Source organism: Haliotis asinina, chromosome 6 (genome assembly GCF_037392515.1).
Source record: "Haliotis asinina isolate JCU_RB_2024 chromosome 6, JCU_Hal_asi_v2, whole genome shotgun sequence".
NCBI lineage: Eukaryota > Metazoa > Mollusca > Gastropoda > Lepetellida > Haliotidae > Haliotis > Haliotis asinina.
This window is the reverse complement of record NC_090285.1, coordinates 41,460,951-41,481,015: the sequence shown is the minus strand read 5'-3', so window position 1 is coordinate 41,481,015 and position 20,065 is coordinate 41,460,951. Positions and strand designations below refer to the sequence as shown.

Sequence of the window (20,065 nt, the reverse complement as noted above, 5' to 3'; positions counted from 1 at the left end):
TGTGATCCATTTCGGATTTAATGACCTTCGTGTGGTTCAGTCTAAGACATTATATGACATCATGTATGAGGATCTCCTCCACGTCCGCTTTTGCTGCCTGGCAGCCACCATTATTTGGTCACTGATGCTACCTTGGCTCGAGTGACACAGAGCCAATGACATCTGCATCCTCGAGCTGCAGTGGAAGAAGATTAATCAGTCGATCAGGAATGTTGCCAAGAGGTAGCAGGGTGGACAGGTGGACATTCAATCCATACCCCTCCCAGTACATGGACAGCCCAGCATATACTATCATCATCCTCATTTATCTTCTGTCATATCATTGTAACAAATGAAAGGTCTGCATATAGCCATTTTGGTGTGTGTTCGTCACAAACATAGTTTACAATATGTATTATTTGTGATTACAGGTTCTCAGTTAAGTACAGACCCTGGTAGTGTTTTATGAACTGATAATGAAGTGCGTCACTCTGGGAGGGACTAAACCCCCAAAGAACTAGAATTTGTACTTTCCTGAAAAGTGTTCTTGCATTTATACCAATCGTTACATTTGAAGGTTTTATCTAAAGCATTCTATGTTCACAATTTGTTGTTGTCTGAATTTGTATCAGGATCCTTTTAAAAGGAAGTAACAATATCTTACTTTGAGCAGAGAGGACCAGACTCAGCCAGGTCATGTCTTAGGTAGAGCTGCTGACAGAACCGTTGCCTATCCAGGTGAACGACAGCTTGGGGGACCTTCTTGTGCAGTCCTGCGTTTCTTCACCCATGCTGCATTATTGTTGGGAACAAGGGCTAACCCAGAGGTGAGTTTATGATCTAATTTATTTCCATTTCCTTACATCCTGATTCATTTGTAACAGGTCTACTGCAACACCCTTTCTATATGTTCAGGAACACAGACTCTATTCAACAAGTAATATTCACAGATGTTTCCTGGAATTGTGTGGAAATTATATTCTATGTATTTCTGTCAGAAAGGTAATAGCAGACCACAATCACATTTTGTCAGCAAACTGGTGGTGGTTTATCTCTAAGCTATTCTCTCTGCAAGGTGAGATTAGATGGAGATATCAGGCTTTGACGAGGCAAATTTTGCCTTAACTGTCAGTCCTTAGTCAGTTATATCCTAGCACATGACAATAAAACCATATATTTCTTGATGCTCCACGATTATTAGGCATTTACCATTGAATTTCTCAATATGCAACTGTTAAGATGATCTGCCACAGTTATGTGTCCTACACGTATGTGTATATACATAAATATACTTCTTATAGGCTGTTGCAAATCTTGCCAAACCACCACTGGAGCAGGATGTCAGTCAGTTTTTCTTGGAGCACCTCCAGAAGGACCTTCAGATCATCCACATGGCCACAGGGAAGAGTGTAGATGATGTCTTCCTCCTCCTGCACTTCATCTGCCATCAAATGACTCAATTAGGTAAGAGGCAAATTGTACATGTCAGTAATATATACAGTCTATCATTTTGATAGAGTACTTTGTAGGCTTAAAAATATTTTTAACTTACATGTGCATTTTATGTCATTATTCAGAGACACAAAGAGATACAGTGCCACAAACTTTGAGCAGCAAAAAAGCTAGAGAGGCTTGGGAGGAAAAGTTTGCCAAAGTTTTCATTCTTCCACTTTTACAGGTATGCACTGGAACTATTTTCTTCAGTAATTACACAGATAGATAAGAAAAGCCATGAGTACTACTAATACCAAATGTCATTTTTCAATTAGCTTTAATTAGCTAATTTTCAATTTTAAACTGCAAAATGGCAAATTATTTGGAAACACTCAAATGTAAAACAGTGAAGTGATACAAATAATGCAGCCACATTAATGGGGATGCTTCAGAGTTTTTTAAGAATTTGACTACCACCACTACACAGTTTAATTTTTGAACACTCTTGGCCATCTGAGGGATGTCTCATTATGTACATATCCATTCTTTTCACCAGTCTTGTCATGTGTTGAGGTCTTTCACAATGTCATAGCCTGAAGTTCTTATTTATTGCCTTGCTCATGAACACAGTGTTTGATATTCTTGTCACTGATATCACCATGACATACTTTCAAATATGTGTTTTGTTAATGATAAGTTTATTCATGGTTTGTACAATGATGTAGCTGTTATATCACTCCATGAAGCAACTGTTATCTCACGATATGAACAGGGACAGGGGTACTTTGATAGGTTGCTTGTGTGACTCCACACACCATTGATTTGTATATATCTCAAATGTTAGTCAAATTACAACCATGGCCATGAGTCAAGGCTTCAGTTGTGATTCTTCAAAGGCATTTACAAGTTGGTGTAGTAATACAGGACAAATCTTATCAATAACAACTTCTTGAATTTACTTCTCAAGACATTTCGGGGCTTGTTCTAGACCCATCATCGGGTTGAACTGAACAGTGCAAGTTAACAGTTGAGCCTTACTGTTCAATTCAACCTGATGATGTTGCTAGAACAAGCCCGAAACATTGTGAGAAATAAATTCAAGAAGTTGTTATTCATAAGCTTTGTCCTGTCAGCTCAGTTTCAGTTGATGCCAAATCTGAAAGGGTCTGAGACAGAAAATATGACTTCAGTTTCTTACATATTCCAAATGCTACTCTTTCTGTTGTACAGAATCTTGACAGCTGCCTCATACCATGCAATGAGAGAATGTTGAAAGACAAGAGAATAGGTACATGTATTTTGATGAATTGTACTACTGAGGGAAAAAACATAAAGAAACTGTTGGCATGATAGTGAAGCTGAAATAAGAATATATGTCTGCGACTACTCCAGAGCTACACCAAGCTGTTAGTACAAGAGTCTGTGTACTGGGTCTCTGACTTACACGTTCCACAAAGGAACACCCTCTGTTGGGGATGTGTCAACAGACTAGTCCAATAAATGCATGCCTTCTCATCAAGGATGATCAGCCAGTATCACATCTTGGAATTCAAAACTTGTAATTGTAAGTTTTGTAATGAATGGAATAATGATTGTCAACCTATAAAACGTCATGATTTCTGTCAACATGATATAACACCATTGCTTAGCCTGTACTAGTGTTTCCTTCCCCCCACCTCAGACTGTGCTGCCTGTGGTGGTAAGCTGTGACAATGCCTTGCTTGCAGACAGGCTGCTTGAATGGTAGATGCTGAAGTTGCTTACCTGTTATATACTAGGCACATAAAGAAACTGTGCATACAAAAATTTAAAATCTAAATTTATCAAACCTGTGTAGACACATAAGGATTTAAACTCAGAGATGAATGATGTGTATCCAACATGCATGCATGTGCCACGTTCCATGACTACAGCAGTTTTGTTCTTCAGATGTACAATACGTTGTTGCATGTGCATTCCAGGAAAGAGAAACAGAGCCAATGAATGGCACACAATACTGTCACTTTGGAAAGTTCAACCCCTGCCTGTGCAATCGTTAAAACAATTAAACGGCTTTTGAAACACGTAGCATGTTTAGGCAAACGTCTGCACAAACCTTCCTTGCATGTTTTTGCATCGTCAGTGCTGTTCTCAAAGCCGATGGTAGATATACCTGTTATTTAGCTTGTGACATGGTCATTTGACCCCTGTGCCGCTAGTGGTCTCGTGATGTCATTGGGATTGACTTTTAATTGAAATTCTCCTGACTTGTTATGGCCTCATGATCCCTCCATTAAGTTTATATGTACCTTTGACATTGTTATTGTACTTATCAAATGGGATAATATCTTGACAATGCACAGTTTCTTTATGTGGCTGGTATATTACAGAATGGCCTATTGAAACAGCAAAGTAAACCCATCCATAAACATCTTCTTTGTTATTTGTCAAGATTCTACTTGTGAAAATATTTAATGAACTTGATTAAATTTAGTTTGTTTGTCCAAATGTTTCTGGCATTTGGAAATGTGGAAAGTTTCAGTTATCGTCTTTTGCAGGTCAGGACAAGTTGATGTCCCTACTGTATGAAGTAGACAATTCCATTCCACAAGAAGTTGACTGTCTCCATGAGTTCCCAGCTGTCTGGAGGTACCGGTCACGTATCACACTGGAGCATTTCCTGAGAGAGTTTCAACTGAAAGTAGAGAACATCAAAGGCAGGAAATCCAAGATGGAAGTCCTGCGTCTTTTCAGAGAACAGGTATGGTCAGGGGGATTTGTCATGCTGTCTAATGATTCAATAAATGTAAATGGGTATGTTAATATAGGTTATCACATCGTGTCTCGGAAGGTTGGCTTACAGCCTTACAAAGGACTGATAAAACTCCATATATCTCAAGACACGGTGTGGTAACACATTTATCTAGCCAAACGTATTTACTTAATAAAAGAAAACAATATGCATTGAATCGACTTGCTCATATTTATGTGAGATGCCACGGCTGATCGATTGACCTCATTGCAGTGCATGTTACCCTGCACATCATTAAAGGGTTGTCAATGCACCCTTTTCTCACTTCGCGTTGTCACAGGGGCATGGCAAGATAATATGACTTTTGTACTCCAGCTCAGGTGACATGATGGGTGTACATGGTATTTCATCAGAGTCATGTGAACTAATCAAAGCTTGACATTCTTACATGTGGCTGGATAAATGGTTTTGTCATCAGATTCTGAATGCCAACACCAATGAGTTTCATTTTGAAAACACAAGGCAGGTTTCAGATCAGTTTGTTCTCCAGGAGACTGACTGATTACAATCACATACAGTCACATGATTTCCATATAAGGTCATAATCACTGTCTACAATTTGGAAAATAATTCAAAGTAAATAAATGCTTCAAGTCACATTTGATTAGATGACATTTGTGGTCAGAGATCAATAAATGTTGCCTGAAAGAAAATGTGCACAATAATTTGAGCATGTATTTCTGGAACCTGACAGAACTTCACATACATGACTTCTTGTGTAGGGTCTCATCTCAATGACTAATAACTTCAGCATCAAAATACCAATGCATAACTTTACATAATCACCTTCTGCTATACCGTCCATGAGTCAGGATTATGCATGATATTAATGTTTTCAACGCGCTGAAAGACTTGGGAACATTATTATTCATCTGCACTCATGAACGTTAGCTTTATTTTGTAACAAATCATTTGGTTTCAAGTTTAAATATTCTTAAGTTCATGGCCAGGACTGAAGATCAAGGTCTTCATAGAAAGCATTTCTTTATAATGTCTCATAACGTCTTCCTTGGGGAAGTTAGAAGCATGTGACTTTCATATCAAAGTTGCTCTGCTTTGGGTATGCAACTCTCAAATGGAAGCACTTGAAATATGATCTTTTAGGCAGCTAGAGTCATAGGACTTTCTGTTTCAATTGAAGTTGAATATATTGAGTGAATGATGCCTCAGACTTTCTTCATGATGTGTTTATGTTAAGAAAATTTGGGGGACATTTAGGGAAAATAGGAGATTAGGTTGCTTCTGCCTCCACTTTTAGCTTTTAGTGCTGCTTCTTTTTTCTTATTATTGGTAATGGTATAGATATTACTCATTTGTGAAAACAGCATGATAGTAATTACCAGTATATTTTACTTATTTCCCTAAAGATGGTCTCCATTTTAGCACCTGCATCTATACACCATATTACTGTGTTAGGAATAAGTACCCACCTAAGGTGTTATCACAGGTAGCATTTTGATTCAACCAAATTCACATGGCTTTGTTTCAGCATCCATACTTGCAGGTGCTACATCACATCCCAAATATCCTTCAACTTCAACAATCCTTGATGGCAAAGTACAGAAGACGTTTGGATCGAAAAGAAGCCCAGAATGTTTCAATTGCTGAAATTGCTACGGATGGTAATTAATAATTGTATTTATCCATCTTTTTTTTTTTTAAATTTAACTGTTTCATGACTGGAAACCTGTTGCATTTCATAAAAACAAGGTAGGTGTAGTTTGTCTCCTGAAAAAATATACCAATGGGAAATCTTGTTGAAGACTCCCAGTTGAAATTAGCAATGGTCTTATCTGTCTCTTCCATGCTGTTTTGTATTCTAATTGCCATTAACAGTTATTGTACCATGACTCAAGAAAATACAGGATTCTTATTGGTTGTTCAGAAAAATCAGACGGCATCAATTCTTGATTGACGCCATCTGATTTTAGGCCGTTTCACTGTGCATGAACAAGTCTTATTGTGAGAACTACTTCCATTTGATCACAATGATGGCAGGTCATAACAACAACAACTCCATGGATTTTGATGGTGACTTGGGAATTTGAGGAATCCAAAGTTAGTCACATGTACAGACATTTTGACAACACGGCACTGTCACTCTTTTGCTGCATGCCGGGGTGGAGGCAAGTACATGAAAGCACAATCGACACTCGTTGAGCATAAAAATCAACAGTTTTTGATGAGATACAGATCGAAGGTCTATCACAAAAGGATCTATTCTTCGATTTTGGAGGGTTCTTATTCAACATTCTGTCAAGCATTTTCCACTTTCATCCTCAAATTTAAAACTTTCGCAAAATGTGAACACTGTCTCGTCCGCCATTTCAAACTGTTGCGTAACTCTACTTCCATGAATCTTCCATGAATGTTATCTTTAGACAGAATATTTTTTATGTTGAACTGTTTATAAAATACGAAAGGCACCAACCACTCCCTTCACAGACGAGATTGACTCACCTCTCATCCCTTGCCAGATCACAGTGTCTTCCGCACAGCGATGAAGTTCAATTTTAAATGGGTCATGGTAGAATGGAGATAAACCTACTGTGTTTGAAACATGCTGTACTGAATTGATGCTGACTAAATAGTACAATTGAAACCTCAAGCTGCATGTTCGGTTCCAACTGAAATTTAGTCGCCATCAATTCAGAACAGCATGTCTCTGATTTTCAAACACAGTAGGTTTATCGCCCATGAATAGTGATGCCAGTCTACCAATAAACTTGCATATCCACACAGACCATGTTGAGACTAACTGGAATTTTCTTAGTTGTTAGTGTGTCAGTATGTGATCCATAATCGGTGTGACATTAAATGATAAGTCATGAGTGATGCTCAGCAAAATTATGTCTCCAAATACTATTTTGTTTTCAATAACATTCAGATGAAAGACATTTTTTACATGAGTCCCTTTAGACTAGGGGTCTGAGGCCCTTTTGACGCTTTCCATTTTGAGGTCCTTTTGTCGTGTGGCCCAGTTGACCTGTTCCCCAAAAATATGTACAAGTATCATGATCACAAACAATGGAAACTTTCTTCAATATGCAGTGCTTGAATGGACCATATAACTATTTCACACACAGAGACTAAATTGTCAACGGGGGCATTTTGCTATTTAGGGGTTTCATGGTTCTTTTTTTCCCATTTTTATGTCTGCGGATTTGACATTGACTTTATCAACCGGGATGTATTTTTTCCACCATGGATCTCAAAAACACTGTTATTCTTCTGTATGCACAGAAATTGATCGAATTGTAAGCTGATCCATTTGTATTCCTAACAGAATTTTTTTATGCAATTCCACCAACATTTCTTTGAAAAACAAGTACACAAATATCAAGTTAAAAAGTGCCAGTTCCATGGTATTGTTTGACGGCTCTGTAACTACCCTTGTATGGGGACAGTCAGATTAAATAAGGATTCTTTCATCAAGTTACATACCATGTGTCAAAATTTACAATTGAATTATCTGTTATATATAACGCCACATAACACCAACACCATGCTGATTCTGAAATGCATTAATATAACCTAATCTATGATAATATCACATGCATACACAATTATAATTACAGTGTGTACAATTACAATTCAAATTTGAACATCCACAGTAACATCTTTATACAAAATGCAGAAACTTTGCTGTAGCTGTTTCACTTGGCTGATCAGCTGTCCTGCTCACATCCATATTTCAAACAGACATATCTCTTTTCAGTATTTTTGTTTCTGTTATCTTATAAAAACTTCTTGTGAATAGCTGTTATTGTACATCTTGGCTCTTTTTGTAACACCAACTTCACCAGTATTTCAAGAACATTTATCTTTGACTAATATTATAAGCAGGAACCTCACACCTTAACAGTTGGACCTCATATAAACCATCCTCAATATCGCCAGGGTATACGTTCTGATAAGTCTCCACTAGACACTGGATGGATTTACGGATTGGCCCGAAAACTTTATTACCTCCCTTGGCTTGCTCAGCATTCTTGCAATAGCCAATCAGCGTTACAGCCGAGCTTGCCAATCTCAAAACAAGATAGCGATTGCAGCTGCAAAGGTTTTTTTGCAATACCACTCAGATTTGGGGGAAATCATACTGACAAATTGATTGGTCCAAAACTTAAAAAAGATATGTGTGTAAGAACTCCTTCTACCTCCTACAGAGAACCAGTGCATGGTTTGTTTCCAAGTAAAATCGGTTATAAAAATCGATAATTTACAAAGTGAAAGTGAGTTGTGATTGATTTGCTTAACTTGGCAGCGTAGACATTGTTTCATTTGAATCTGTTTATGTATCATTTCAGGGAACAACTCAGTTGATGTACTGAAGTATCTGCCAGATTTTATAGCTGCTTGGAATTGTGTGAAGGAAGGACTTCACAGTCATGGTGAGAAAATGTTGTGGATAACAATTATTGCATTGTATGTGCTTTTTTGTAATAGATGATAATTGTCTGACCATTAAACTGTTGTCCTCTGAAACTAATTGATCAAGGATAGCACAGACAGCTGTGAAATTGTTGATGTAGCATTACACCTACCACTGTAATTGTTTTTAATGCTTAAAGTGGTTTGCTGAACCTGGACAGTTCATGTACAGCATCATGCTGTATTTAGATCTATTTTCTGTATATTCCTTTCCCATCATTTTGGCATGACGTTGATGTTACAGTTTTCAGTGTCAGTAACTCATTAAGACATTTTTGGCCTTGTCTTTGGTGAACCTTAAAGTTTGTATTCCTGTGGCTGCAAATGGTGACAATGCCCTTAATTTCCTTAACCAGATGAAATGTGTTATTTGGTGATCATACTCTGAGGATGTCTCTTTTGTGAACACACTGTTACTGTCTTCCTTTATGCTTGAAGTGAGGTGTATAGAATAAATGTTTGCCAAACATCTGCATGGAGTAGATACATATTTGCTGTTGAGGTATTTTAGGGATGTTAGCTGGCCCCAGTTGGAAACGCTAACCTTGCTGACTGATTATATTATGTATATGACTGATTTTCTGGTTACTTCTCACTGGATTGCATCCTCAGCAGTTGCTGTTGGCAAATATTCTTTTAGTTCAAATCGTAAACATACATGAAATACTTACCAGACTTTTGACAATCTACCTTCATTTCAGGATGTTGGACAGTCCATGATGGCCTGATACACCTGCCTGATGCCTACAAGAACATGACCATAGATGAGAACTCTCCCCTGGCTGTTCTTCTGCCATCCACTCAGGGGCCTGGCATCTGCTCCTACATGATGCTGGAGTTCCTCTTAAGGAAACATAATGAATTCATGGAGAGTTACTGTGAAAAGACCAGTTCAAGGTAACTGTTTCATATCTTAGATTTCATGTTAAGGAATGCTTACTGAAGTTATATACACAATGAATGCTTTAATTTGGTTGCTAATTGTATTGCAGCTATGAGCGTCTACCTGAAGTCAGCATGAGGAAGCTTCACAGTAATCACCTGGTCAGCTACCACCCTGACCGTGACCTGCTGCCCCTAGTTCTGGCCAACTGTAACTACTCCTTTGAGCTGGGGAAGGGTACCACCATTGAGTATGACTTTGAAGGATTTGAGTATCAGCTCAAAGAAGTCATTCTACAGGCCAAGTCCAGAGTGGAGCAGAAGTCACATGTCATACCAGTGAGTTAAAATCAAAAGAAATTTTCAGGTGGGCTGGTCAAAGCCGAAACATACACTTGTTTGGACATAAGTCAGGGGCAAGAGATCTGCAGGTTATGAAAAAAAGAGAGCCCTTTTCTTGTGATGTAAAACTCGAAAGCTACATAAACCTGTGACCTCAGAACCTGACCTTTTACTGTTTTACCATGCTCTGAGTATCTGATGCTGCTTGACTGATGAAACTGAAATTTAGCATGCATGTTCCTTTGCAACTAATGAAATGTTTCAATGATAACAGGTCTCAGATGATAATAGGAAAATCAGCTGCTGCCCACGATGCCATTGCCTTGTGGTTCTGTTTCTATGTGACAATATTATGGTGTTCCAGATTGACACAATGGTGTTTAGAGCTGATACAACGAACGCCATTGTCTTCAAGACACTGAGAGACAAAATACCACAGGTAGATACAGATTTTGGGGTCCAATTTATAGATGTTCACTGGTGTTCTTTCATGATTGTCAGTTCTTGTAGTGTTTACTTACTGTGGGTGACTGCTGAGGGGAAAAATCTATGGCAATACTCTCTTCTCTTTGAATTGTCTCATTTGAAGTCATTTACTAAAGGAATGTATAGTATAGGAAATAAAAAAAAACAAGTTGAAGTAGTTCCAGTCTCTTGACAAGTAACTTGAAACCCAATCAAGTAAACAGTGAAAACATTAACTCAATGAAGCAAGTCTGCACCTGAGCATCCTGAGCATTCATCAATGGAAGTCAATTACTGAACTATCAATACTCTCAATCACGACTCAGTGCCTCAATATTTGTTCATTTCTGCCATTGATTACTTGGTACTGGAGATTCAACAGTTGCAATCCATCGATAGTTTGATTCATCATTGTAGATAGGCCTATTGTAGCCCTATGATACTTTTGCAGCTGACCCATGTCTGGGGCAGAATAGGCAACCCGTGCTTGCTATAAAAGGCAAGTGACAGGATCAGGTGGTCAGGCTCTTTGACTTGGTTGACACATGTCATTGGTTCCCAGTTCCACTGACCGATGCTCATGCTGTTGATCACTGGATTGTCTGGTCCAGACTTGATTATTTACAGACCTCAGCAATACAGTTGGAATAATATACTGCTGAGTACGGCATAAAACTCAACTCAGTCACTTACTCACTTTAGCAGCTTGATCTTGTTAACTTTATTTTATGGTACATTTCATGGTGAACCATTATGAGACAGCTCAAAATACATATCCCAACTTGATATTTTAATTTTTTCAATGCTTGATAGATTTACACTATGCTTTGTTTTCATAATACTTTTCTTCTGTTTTTTTTAAAAAATACCTTGGAACCAGCTCTGTACTTTTCAATATCATATAAAGCATGTTTTGACTGATTTTCTTTATAGCTTTATAGTTCAATTATACACACCAAGTTCAAACGCAGTACATATCCATTATTCCATAGGGAAAGGAGACTGGCAGCATATCAGTTGTAAAGCAATCTCAGTTGTCTGTTTACGCACTCTTTCTATTATCATTTCTTGAGTCCTTACATGATGTTGCCATTTAAAAAGCAATGTAAAACCATACTGAATGTCAAGCTGTCCAACTCTTGCCAGCCCTTCTAGCACAGTGGTTAAGGCTGTGATGTTTAAGGTTATGTTACCAAAATGTCTTGGTGGATGCCTTGGACAAGTCCCATTTGCTGTCTATGCTGCATACAGAGAGGCCCTTGGATGATGATGAGCCTTACTAGCCTGAAAGTGCCAGGGTCACTTCAAAATTCTTTACCAATTAAAATATGTCAGTTTGTCATATAAATAATTATGATGATAAGATGGTGATGATGATGCCCATTCCATAAGCAGGAGAAGTCTCTGCTCAAAGTACAATCCACTGTGTATGAAGAAATTCCAGTGATATAAGGATTGCCTTAACTTTGTCATATGTCACCCATAAAGTATTTGGACATTTCAGGTGTCGCTCACCCCTGCAGTGAAGCTACAAATTTGTTCTGGATTGAAATCCAGCCTGCCAGACATTTGTGACTCGATCAACAACTTGGACATCACCACCAGCTTCCTAAAGTCTTTGGGAGGAGAACCAGACAAGTCACTTCAGACTTTCATGACAGAAGTGCTCAAAATGAAACAGACAATAACTAGCCAGAAGGTACGTGTATTTACAGCTACAATGTGCTACCTTTCATAGATTGTATATGAAATTCTTATTGTGAAATGAAGTGTTTATCATGATAATTGTTAAGAAAGTAAGATTCTTCATGGATGACAACTTCTTCATTATGATACAAGGTTTCAGTATACGGATTGTTATACCATTGTCAAGAAAGAGTGCATAATTGTTATTTCAGTTTAAGAAATCACTGGTATTGTTTTGTTTTTTTTATATGCATGGATATAACATTCATGGTAACGATTTGAAGTCTAGTGTTGGGAAATAGAGGCGGCAGTACCACTAAAACAGTTTGCTGGTCATCCAGCAAAAGGTATTATTTCCTTGTCAACTACACTTCATTTGGAGGCGTGAGCAGTGATTATTGTGAATAACATGGACTAGGGTTATAAATATCAGAGCATAACTTGTGTAATACAGTATGGTTTTGTTGACACTATTCCCAGTGACCGATCACCATAAAAAAAATTTGGAAGGTTGGGAGGGTCGGTTTGTCTATGAAACATACTGTGTTGATACAGACTTTGTGCGTTAAGTTAGCTTCTCTATGAGATGGTATCTAAGGTAATATATGGTATATATTTTTGCTCTCTTTCAGGCAAGGCAATTCTGCAGATTCAAACACATACAATCACTGTGGTTGCTGCTAAGTTTTGAGAAGTCACGTGTTCTTGCTCAAAATGCACAGGTATAAATATATGTACATGTATATATTTTACTTAGCAATTTCAAATATATGTAATTTCACTCATCAACCACCTTTACACCCATTTGAATGAATTTCCTCAGAGTGTTCTCTGCTGTTCTTTCTTTCTGCATGTTAAATAAGCATTGCTGGGGCCAGAAATTCATACCAGTTAATAGAGATAACACATATTCTAATTATAAACTGACTCTTCTGATTTTGTTGCTTACATTTTCTGAATTTTCTGAATGTTGAAATGCATAACAGGAGGCCAGTATATTTCCATGGTTAAGTTAAGATCATACAATAATTTTAAGCATAGAAACATTTATATACAAGTTCATGAAATATAAAACATCTTTTTGCTGTGATTATTTTGTTTCCACTTTCCTCTGCTTTCAGGATGCATTTGATTACTTGGACACAGAATTTAAGAGAGACCTTCCTGAGGAAGCTAGAACTGAACTGAAGCGTTTTTGTCAGAAAAAGAGCCCAGATAAGATGGAATGCCTGTTGCAGGCAATGTTTGACTGCCTTTTGCTCAGAGTAGCTCAGCCAGTTGACCCTTATGATGAAGATGCTGTGGACATGAAAAGCATGAGGTAAGCATGGTGCTAGACCATAATGCTCTTGAAACTGAAACCTGCCAAATACTGAAGATGGGAAAATGTGTTCCTTTAATGTAACTTGGCAATAATTATTTGGAACTGTATCCAAAACTATAAGCTGTGATAATACAAACATGTACGCAACAAGAGATTTACTTTGATATGTGTAACCTTACGTTTCGCAGCCTGCGAGACATCCTGCAAGGGGACAGAGATGCTCCACTGTACAGTAAGGAACCGGATGATACACTGACTGATGAAGATATCCTCACCTTCCCAGCAGTCATCCTTGGGAAGCACATCCCCGACAGCTGGCTGTCAATCCTCCGGGAACTTGAAAAACGCAGGAAGGAGTTTCAATAATGCCTCAACATGTCAGTTGTGGATTGTCAAACATGTACTTGTATGGTGTAAATATTCATGAATGTGCCAATCCTCTGGAAAGTCACCCAGCATTGAAACAGTTTCAATGGCTCCTCAGCATGGACATACTTGTCTTTTATTGACAACTCTAACATTATGAACTAAAATTACTTCTGGACATAACCACTTTTCATATATTGATGATCTTCATAGTTGAATCTGCTGATTTTATAACTGCTCTCATGTAGATTTTCTTTCATTTCTTTATATGGTGAGGTAGTTGTTAATGTTTTTATTCTTTCCTTTTCATTATGTATTATGTGGGTTATAATCAAATTGTTTTGAGGACATTAATGTTGCTTTTATTCTATAATAGTGTAAATATGATGCTATGTATCTTGTAATCATTCTGATATATATTTTATAGAGTTACTTGTTATTTTAAATATGTATGTGATAAATTCAGGTGGGAGGAACATCCCTGACAGCCAGTAAATCTGAGGATTCACAACACAGGAAGGAGTTTCAATGGTGCCTCAACATATGTGTGAATAGTGGATTGATTTTCCACTGTTATTTTTATATGCAGCATGTTTGCTTTTTCAGTTTCTTTGTGATATATTTTTATGACTTGCATATAATGTTTGAAACGTTGTATTCAAATTGTTAAACATTGTTTAAGGTACCGTTGGAATCCATCCGCAAGATTCCTTGTTTTTGTTGTTTCTCTTATATTATGATGCATATGTCACTGTCATATTTTCCAATATATGACGGAGTGATGTGAAGATGAAAACAAAAGTAGAAAAACACATTATTCCTTTTAAATAGAGTGTTCTTTATGTGAAGTTTGCCTGCAGTAATGAAATTATGATTGAATGTGGAACAAATCAAATTATTAAATATTTTCTCTCTGTGATAAAAATATTAGCCAACACCGCACACACAGAAAGTGGTGTATGAAAGAACAACCATAACATGATCGTCGTCATTTGTTGTTTAAAATATATTCCTATGTTGTACTGCATATCAGAACCATACGTGGTTTATGTAACAGCCAATTTAAAACATCATAGGACTGAAATGATGACGAATGTATCCATTCATACAGTTAATATTTGCTGTTTGAAACAATGAAATAGGTTGCTTGTAATCCGTATGTACATATGTAGGAAGTTCAATATTGACCAATAAAGCCATCACCTCTTAACTACCAGTAACTTGCTTGCATTCCTGTCATTCAATAGTCTCAGACTTCAAGTCATATCTTGTACCTTTAATACATCATTCTGTGATGCTGATGGACTTATACTGACAGTGAAGGTTGTACTTGTTTCTGTAATTGAAGTCCAGCAACACGAGGACTTTGTGTTTGTGTTTAGATCATAATGTATGCACCATCAGTAAGCATACAAAGATAATGTTTATCGTATGTTCATGAGATAGATGTTGATATATGACTGAAACAGATATCTTTCTTTTTGTCAATTATGCACTGGTTTAGTTTGTCGCCATTCAGTAAGAACCCTGAATGTGCGTTGAATGGATTTTCAGTACATAAACAATGAGCATATTTTAGTGTAGTATGTTTGCTTATGGTTACACCAATAAGAACTGTACAACTAAACAGTCTAAACATAATGAATTTGGCATATGTATTTTTCTTTTTATGTTTTCTTTGCAAGGTGAAATCTCATGACAACTTTTGACAATTTTGGAACCAAAATTGCTTTATGAGATAATCATCTAATGGTGATGAGTTGACTTGTGATGTTTTGGAATGCGTTTTCCATGATGATATGATGGATTTTAATGGAAGTGATGGTATGTCTAGATTCTGGAGCAGAATTCCCAGATCATGGTCTGTTGTTTATGAAGCTATGCAGATCAGACTGGTTGTGAAGTGTGACTTTTTATAATGAGCAAACTCCATATGTGAGATGCACTATATTGGGCCCAAAATTATGAGAACATCAAGAAAATATTGGAATGTCAGTGTTACAAGAACACTTGTTAATTGGGGGTCTTTTTTTTCTTTTTTTAGTTTACTGTTCACCACATTTGCAGCTGAGCTTCATTTTCATTGCACTATTTTTGTTGATTAGCAATGTATAGTTAGTGGCCTTTACATCTGCCGTGGTGAGGTTTAATTTTCAGATTACTCTGAATATGCCCAGGAGCCATCTATGATTCCATTTATGAAGCAGATTCCCTGTCTCCCTTGCTTTGATATTGCTAGAACTTTGCTAAAACACCATAAACATCTTCCTAACTATTCCTTGTAAATAGACTTTCATAAGGAAGGTATTTTTTTGTAATATAACATTTATTTGTATTAATCAATACTTGTTTGATGAAACATATGCTTTGTATATAAAAAATACGATTTCTGTGAAATAATGACTTGTGTATACGTAGAGTAGTATTTCAAGCACATCTCTCTCTCTCTATACAATGTATATATATCTTACATATCTTCTGAAATCCACTTTGTAAATATGTCTTCATAAGCTTGATGTGTTATAATTTGTTGTGTTTTAATCATCTTTTCCTTTTTATCAATACTTGTTTGCAGAAATATATCACATGTGAAAACCAAGAATATTTCTGTCATAACATTGAACAATGTGTTGAATTTATTTTCAATACATAAAACATGTGCATTTTTAGTGTAGCATGTTTTCATGTAGTCCAAAGTAATAAACAAAAAAAACAGAATATTTCTATGCAGATCAGCCCAGTAGTGAAGTGATACCTTTTGATGATTTGGAATATATATTTTTCCATTTCCCTCGGTTTACATGACAGAATTGACTTTCTAGACTATTTTTGTTTATTTTGGGACCAAAAGTGATTTTGACAAATTCATTTTGATTTTAATGCCCTGGTTTAGTTTGTCTTCTTTGTGTAATAACATCAAATAATTTGTGTGGAACATATCAATACATGAATAAAGTGTAGCATGTTTATACAGGAGAGAGCAGAACAACAAAACAGTGCTCACTTACATTAGTTGTACAGGTAGAACAGACGTATCTGGAACACACACAATGATATCTTGAGCACTTGTGATGTGAATCACATATATGCACTGCTTGTGAAAAGGTCTAGCCACAATTTTCAGTAGACATCTTCCAACACGTTGGTGCCTTTAAACATAGCTTTTACTTTACTTTTTGTAATATTGTGTTTTAATTGAGTTTGAATTTCCTGGAAAACAAAATTTGAATATTGATTGCATATCAATCAGAATAATTCAGATCTAATTTTACATGCTGTGTGTGGTAAAATGCACACAGAACTCATGTATATCATTGAAATTATTTATTTAAATAGTATGTTCATAACCTTCACCATGTAAACTATATCTGTACATGTAAGGTATACAATCCTTGACAAACAGTTTAGTAATGACTAATTCATGTTTATAATTCATAAATATGTTAATACATTAATACATATTCACGTGAGTGTGTGAGAGTTAATTAATCTTTCCCTGGTTGATCAGTTATAATCAGGTTTCTTGTCTAGTAACAAGTTGCTCTTTCTATTGTTTGTAGATTGATTTCATAGATTAGTATAAGGAAACAATAACAACAATCTCTTCATATCAAAAGGATTCTGGGGTTTCTCTCGAATCTTTTTGAAACATGAATGCAAGCAAGTTACTCCAGAAAGACCTTTCACATGTCTGAAACACTAAAATATATCTATTCTCTGTTGTCATTAATAACTTGTTCAACTGATTAAAAGCTGTAATGATATTCTTGATGGTTTTCCTATCATTCCAGTTTTAGTGACTACCGGATTTTTGTACTCTTGTAATATGATGTATCTATTTCTGTGTGCTTTTCTTACAATATTTTTTCACCTGCTGATTAAAAATTCAAGACTTTCATTTCAATGTTCTCCTTTGTGAAGAAAGAAAAAACAGCCTACAGTTGCAACCTACATATCCACCTACATCCTGCACATCAAAATAAATATGCACAGCTAATACTGTATACTATGTTTATTACAAACATTTATGAACTGAGGCATACACAGTAACGTTTGTTTACTGCAACTCCACGCTTGTAGAAAGACCAGCTACACTGCATGGTTCTACCTTGACACTGAAGAATGTTTGACACTGACAACTGAAATAACTTATAAATCAGGTATCAATCTCCATTCATAAGCTCAAAATTAACATGCCTTTTCACCCTAAAACCAAGCATGTGGCAAATTGATCCACTGATCATGCTGATAGCCTTCACAAGTAACAATAGCAGAATGGTGTATGTTCCTTATCAGAACAACTTAATTAATATCAAACATGATACACAGGACTCAAAATCAACTATACTTCCAGACAAACAGAGACAGTATGCACACTGTGCAATCAAGATTTACAGATCTGAGACAGGTCCCCAGCAGTTGTGTAGGTAGATGAGTATATGGCTAGCATCTTTGCTGTTGCTCCTTCTTGAGGAGATTAAAGACAGTTGCAGAAAACATACATCATATATACCAGATTAACAGGATGCCAGAAGTGATCACTTACTTAATAACTGTGTTGGCAACTAAACAAAAACATCGCTCATATTATATGAAAGAAGTTGTAAAGCCACAGAACCCTCCTCCTTGTTCTCAAACATATGGCTGGAGTCATGGTACTCTCAATGATAGAGTCAAGTCAAGATTTAATAATGTCATGATTAGTCCAAACTAAAATTTTGAAAATAACCTGTAGCAGTAATGAATAACCTGTAGCAGTAATGAATACTGTTGGCTATTGATTACTCAGTTAAGTCATGGTTGAGTGCAGTAGATCATATGATATCTCACTACATGTCTAGAAACTGACTTTTATGGGAATGAACATTACAAAACTTGATTGGTTTCATACTGGGTTTGCGGACAGTGATTACATATACCATCAGCATGGGACCCCTGGGGACGTGGTCTTTTAAAGCCAAGAATTTCTTTTGGTTTGGAAGGCCTGCTATGGTGTTTCAATGCACTGAAAATCAAGCATGAGAAAGGAAAGCTACCAGTGTATGTAAACTTAGTCTCAAAGTTATGGAGTGTAATGAAAAGTATAGAGGCTAAGTTCACTTTGACTGGGAAAGCTACTTAAAGGGGCACTGATGCGGAGCGAATAATGCTTCTCGCCAACGGTCTAATTACGAAAGCAGACCGCAAATTGGTCAGCGCCCACTCCTTCGACCGTGACGGACAAAGGAACTGGGCTCCTGTCCATATTAGCAAAATTTCTTCACTTAAAACAGTCAGGAGGCCGGATACCCATCACATGCCATTTGTTTAAAAATATCCATGGTATTCCTTGCCTGATCGTAACCATATATCCCAGCAGTGTAGTTCTTTTCGGATGCTTGGATGGTATACTTACTGATCCAATTTGATCCTATTTCTGTGTTTTTAACCTTGATATTTAATCATGTTACATGAAAATATGATGTCTACAGGCACGTAGTAAGCCATTTGTTTCAGTACGGAAGATTGCAAAGCTTTATATTTAGGTAGTTTTGAGTGTTGGTTGAGCTGTGATAGCAAATAGCATACGTAAATTTTGGTAGCTATGGTAGCTACAATGGTTTATTATTTCTGATAATAAAACACACAGTTGATTTATTTGAATTCGTAAACAAAAAAACGATGACCTTGGCTTTGGTAGAGAAATCTGAAAATTGTCTTACGTAAAAAACACCTTATTTCACTTATTTACCCAAGTACACAGCAAATGCCTGTGTGTATTCCTTATGTAACGAAATTCCGTCGGTATCCTCAAAACAGTTTCGGCCCATAAGTGTTTTCAGGCTGCATGCGACACAGATATTACATCTTCCTTGCTGTAACTCGCGTTTGATGGTGTAAACCTACACGTGTTATTTGTCATCATTCTCTTGATGGTCAATTCATGAATTTATAACAGGTATAATTAGTAGCAACACCACTCGGTTACTCAACAAAGGTTCCCATTTTTCATTTCTCCTGTCTGGAGTAAATACTCAACATTATAAATTAAGGTCTGTAATGGCAAATGTATTGTATGTTATGTAATATGTGCATGTAAGTGATGCAAGAGGGTTTATCAGCTGAGTTACAAAAACAAACATCGATCAAAGGATTAACCGATAACACACTGATTGATTAATTACTTTTATCTTATAGCGGATTTGTCAAAAGGCAGTGTGTGTAGATGACTACACCCTGTCGTAAAGTGTGAGTGCAAAAACAACATCCTCCCTTCAAAGAATTAACCATCCTTGCGTTGATTGATTGATTGCTCAATATTGGTCAATCAAATTACTTAGAATAGTGGACATCATACAATTAGTTGCCAGGTGTGCTATCTT

The 20,065-nt window shown here is 36.7% G+C and overlaps 1 protein-coding gene across 1 annotated transcript in view; it reads left to right on the top strand.

Annotated features, from left to right (window-relative positions):
• The window catches only part of LOC137286116 (E3 ubiquitin-protein ligase rnf213-alpha-like), a 251,401-nt gene extending 233,934 nt beyond the window's left edge, over nt 1-17,467 (top strand). The window contains exons 80-93 of the mRNA XM_067817776.1: nt 653-806; nt 1,281-1,443; nt 1,557-1,657; nt 2,644-2,701; nt 3,951-4,153; nt 5,694-5,826; nt 8,515-8,598; nt 9,340-9,535; nt 9,631-9,859; nt 10,227-10,301; nt 11,832-12,026; nt 12,646-12,735; nt 13,135-13,334; nt 13,526-17,467. Of these exons, the coding sequence (XP_067673877.1) occupies nt 653-806; nt 1,281-1,443; nt 1,557-1,657; nt 2,644-2,701; nt 3,951-4,153; nt 5,694-5,826; nt 8,515-8,598; nt 9,340-9,535; nt 9,631-9,859; nt 10,227-10,301; nt 11,832-12,026; nt 12,646-12,735; nt 13,135-13,334; nt 13,526-13,703 (2,059 nt within the window). The 3' untranslated portion in view covers nt 13,704-17,467. The remainder of the gene's footprint in view (nt 1-652; nt 807-1,280; nt 1,444-1,556; nt 1,658-2,643; nt 2,702-3,950; nt 4,154-5,693; nt 5,827-8,514; nt 8,599-9,339; nt 9,536-9,630; nt 9,860-10,226; nt 10,302-11,831; nt 12,027-12,645; nt 12,736-13,134; nt 13,335-13,525) is intronic.
• The last annotated feature ends 2,598 nt before the right edge of the window (nt 17,468-20,065 follow it).